This window comes from Pantherophis guttatus, chromosome 4 (genome assembly GCF_059756535.1).
Source record: "Pantherophis guttatus breed Tessera chromosome 4, ASM5975653v1, whole genome shotgun sequence".
NCBI lineage: Eukaryota > Metazoa > Chordata > Lepidosauria > Squamata > Colubridae > Pantherophis > Pantherophis guttatus.
In genome coordinates this window covers 4306063-4309748 of record NC_142066.1, presented here as the reverse complement: position 1 = coordinate 4309748, position 3686 = coordinate 4306063, and the positions used below count along the sequence as shown (strand labels likewise).

Sequence of the window (3686 nt, the reverse complement as noted above, 5' to 3'; positions counted from 1 at the left end):
CCTTCTATGTCTCCTTCCTTCCTTTCTTCTCTGTCTCCTTCCTTTCTTCCTCCTCTCTGTCCCCTTCCTTCCTTCTTTCCTTCCTTTTCTGTCCCTTTCTTCTCTCTGTCCCCTTCCTTCCTTCCCTGTCTCCTTCCTTCCTCCCTTCTCTCTGTCCCCGTCCTTCCTTCCTTCCTTCTCTGTCTCCTTCCTTCCTCCCTTCTCTCTGTCCCCTTCCTTCCTTTCTTCTTTCCTTACTTCTCTGTCTCCTTCCTTCCTTTCTTCTCTATCTCCCTCCTTCTTCCCTTCTCTTTCCCCTTCCTTCCTTCTTTCTTTTCTTCCTTCTTTCCTTTCTTCTCTCTCCTTCCTTCCTCCCTTCTCTGTCTCCTCCCTTCCTTCTCTCTTTCTCCTTCTTTCCTTTCTTTCTCCTTCCTTCCTTCCTTCCTTTTGTCTCCTTCCTTCCTTCCTCCCTTCTCTGTCTCCTCCCTTCCTTCTCTCTTTCTCCTTCTTTCCTTTCTTTCTCCTTCCTTCCTTCCTTCCTTTTGTCTCCTTCCTTCCTTCCTCCCTTCTCTGTCTCCTTCCTTCCCTCTATCACCGTTCCTTTTTCCATTCTCCTCTTCCTCCCTCCCTCCCTTCTACCTTTGTTCCTTCCTCCACCCTCCTTCTTTCCTCCCTCCCTCCCTCCCTCCTTTATACTTCTTTCCTCCCTTTTTTCTACTTTTCTTCCCCGCCCGCCCTCCCTCCCTTCTCCTTGTCCCTTTCCTTCCTTCCTTCCTTTTTCCTTCTTTCCTTTCTTCTCCTTTCCTCCTTTCTTTTCCTTCCTCCCTGCTCTCTTTTCCTTCCTCTCTCTTCCTCTCCCTCCCTCTCTTCCTTTCGTTCTCCCTCTTTTCTTCCCTCCGTCTCTCCCTCCCTTTCTCCCTTCCTTCCCACTCGTCCTTTTTCTTTTCTTCCCAGACTGGCCCCAATGCTCTGGCCAAGACGGTTTTGGCTGAAGTCCCCAAACAGGTGGTGGAATATTATGGGGCCAAAGGAATCCCCCCCGGGACACAGAAATCCTCCTCCCCATTGCCCCAGTGAGACCCCCCCCGCCCCACTCCAAGCACCCCTCCACCTGTGGGCATGATCTGCCCAGCACCTGAATGTGAGTATCAAAAGCAACATGGCGACTTGGAGATGCCAAGAAGCTGTTTTTGGGGGGCTGGGGGGTGAGGGTCGAGGTAGAGATATGAATTTTGGGGGGACAGCGGTGGAAAAAAGTGAGAATTAGCAAAAAAAAATAAAAAAATAGAGACTGAGGCCTACACCAACTCCAGAAGGCCTGCCTCTTAGAATGAGGGGGACTTCAACTCCCAGCATTCCGAGCGGCAGAGCTCGGAATGCTGGGAATTGCAGTTCTCAAAAAAGGAGAGCCCGGCGCCACCATCTTGAACCTGGCCTGTGGCCTCCATTTCTAGCCAGCTTTGTTTGTTAGTGTTTGGCTGAGAAACCACGATCGCGGAAAACGACCCCACGATCCTCGGAGCGGGCCGGAGGGCAACAGCCACGGGGCGCGAGGCAAACAGGGGAGCCTTGGGGACTCCAGAGGTCATCTGTACAGCTTTCCCTCAACTGGAAGAACCCGGGGGTAGGGGTTAGCGGGTTGTGTGAATCGGCAAACTTTGCAAATGACCATTGTGGATCATTTTCTCTCTCTCTCCCTCCCTCTCGCGCTCTCTCTCTCCCCCTCTCTCTGCCTCCCTCTGTCTCCCTTCCCCTCTCTCTCCCTCTCTCTTGCTGTCTCTCTTTCTATATCTCTTTCCCCCTCCCCCTCTCTCTGTTCCTCCCTCCCTCTGTCTCTCTTTCCCTCTCTCCCTCTTTCTCTCTCCCTCCCTCCCTGCGTCTCTCTCTGTCTCTTTCTCTCTTTTCTGTCTCTCCCTCCCTCTCCCCTCTCTCTGTCTTTCTCTCTCCCTCCCTGTTTCTCCCTCCCTCTCTCTCCCTCCCTCCTTCTCTGTCTCTCTCTCTCCCTCCCTCTCTGTTTCTACCTCTCTCTCTCTTTCTGTCTCTCCCTCCCCCTCTCTTTATCTCTCTCCCTCCCTTCCTCTCTGTCTCTCTCTCTCTCTCCCTTCCTCCCTCTCTGTCTCTGTCTCTCTTTCTCTCTCTTCCTCCCTCTCTCTCTCCCTCCCTCTCTCTGTCTCTCCCTCCCTCCCCTTCTCTCTCTTTCTCCCTCCCTCCCTCTCTCTGTCTCTACTTCTCTCTTTCTCTTTCTGTCTCTCCCTCCCCCTCTCTTTCTCCCTCCCTCTGTCTCTACCTCTCTCTCTTTCTCTGTCTCTCCCTCCCCCTCTGTCTTTTTCTCCCTCCCTCCCTCTCTCTGTCTCTACCTCTCTCTTTCTCTTTCTGTCTCTCCCTCCCCCCTCTCTTTCTCCCTCCCTCTCTGTCTCTACCTCTCTCTCTTTCTCTTTCTGTCTCTCCCTCCCCTTCTCTGTCTTTTTCCCCCCTCCTCCCTCTCTGTCTCTCCCTCCCTCTCTCTCTTTCTGTCTCTCCCTCCCTCCCCCTCTCTCTATCTCTCTCCCTCCCTCCCTCTCTGTCTCTCACTCTCTCCCTTCCTCCCTGTCTGTCTCTGTCTCTCTTTCTCTCTCTTTCTGTCTCTCCCTCCCTCTCCCACCCGCCCTCCCACCCTCTCTCTCTCCCAGGTGCCTGTTTCTCTGTCCTCACACCTCCGTCTTCCAGCCTCCAGTCCCTTCGGGTGGGGAAAAAAGAGATCGAATGAACGGGGAGCTGCCTCCATCCTCTGCGGCTTCAGGCCTCCGAACACAACTCAGGACGTCAGCTGGCACCACGGGCATCGGGCAACCCCTCCCCCCAAAGTTTCCCCTTCTCTGCCTTCCCTGATCTTAGCCTGAAACCCCCCCCCCCAAAATAGCTTGCCGTGGCTGACCCCCACATCCTTTAATAAACACCGTGAAATCCTCCCGAGAGTCTCGATTCTTGCCTGGGCTAGTCCTTGATTTACGAGCATTCAATTACTGAAGTCTCAACGGCGCTGAAAAAAAAGTGACTTAGGACAAGTCCTCACACGTACGACCAGTCCTCACACGTACAGCCGATCCTCGTACTTACGGCAGATCCTCGACTTATGACCAATCCTCGCACTTACGACCCTCACAGCATTAACCCCAGTCACATGAACATCATCCAGGCATTAGCAACTGACATGCGTTTACGATGGTTGTGGGGTCGTATAATCGCCATTCGTCACCTTTTCCGGCCGATTTCCGACCAGTCAAAGTCAATGGGGGCATCCCGGTTCGCTTAACGACCACCGGTTCATTTAACGACCATCTCTGGTGATTTGCTGAAGAAGGGTAGCAAATGAAGGTTATAAAAATCCGAGGCGAGTCGTTTAACCGCCGCTTGGCTCAACGGTGAGGAAATTCGGGTCAGCGATTGCGGTCGTAAACTGAGGACTACCTGGCTGTTAAACAATGCTGATTTTTATTATTTTTTTACCAAGGGGAAAAAAAATTATTCATTTTCACTGACTGGTGGTGGAAATTTTAACTCTCAAAGGGAGTTTTATTCCCAAATATGGATTTTGAAGGACGTATGTAAGATAAATAAATATTGGTGAAAGGTTAATAGGGATCTCAAATTCAGAGACAGGCTAAGTTGGTTAATTAATAACCTGGTTAGTCCATCCTTAACGCTGCCCATGATGAGAAGCAGGTCAG

General features: G+C 51.9%; 1 protein-coding gene across 2 annotated transcripts in view; it reads left to right on the top strand.

Moving 5' to 3' along the window:
- CPNE6 (copine 6) overlaps positions 1-2926 on the top strand; it is a 35275-nt gene extending 32349 nt beyond the window's left edge. Inside the window, exons 16-17 of one of the 2 annotated variants that reach the window (XM_060684781.2) lie at positions 934-1120; positions 2649-2926. In XM_060684781.2, the coding sequence (XP_060540764.2) occupies positions 934-1056 (123 nt within the window). In that variant the 3' untranslated portion in view covers positions 1057-1120; positions 2649-2926. The remainder of the gene's footprint in view (positions 1-933; positions 1121-2648) is intronic. The other variant, XM_087891680.1, reaches the window with a different exon arrangement.
- The last annotated feature ends 760 nt before the right edge of the window (positions 2927-3686 follow it).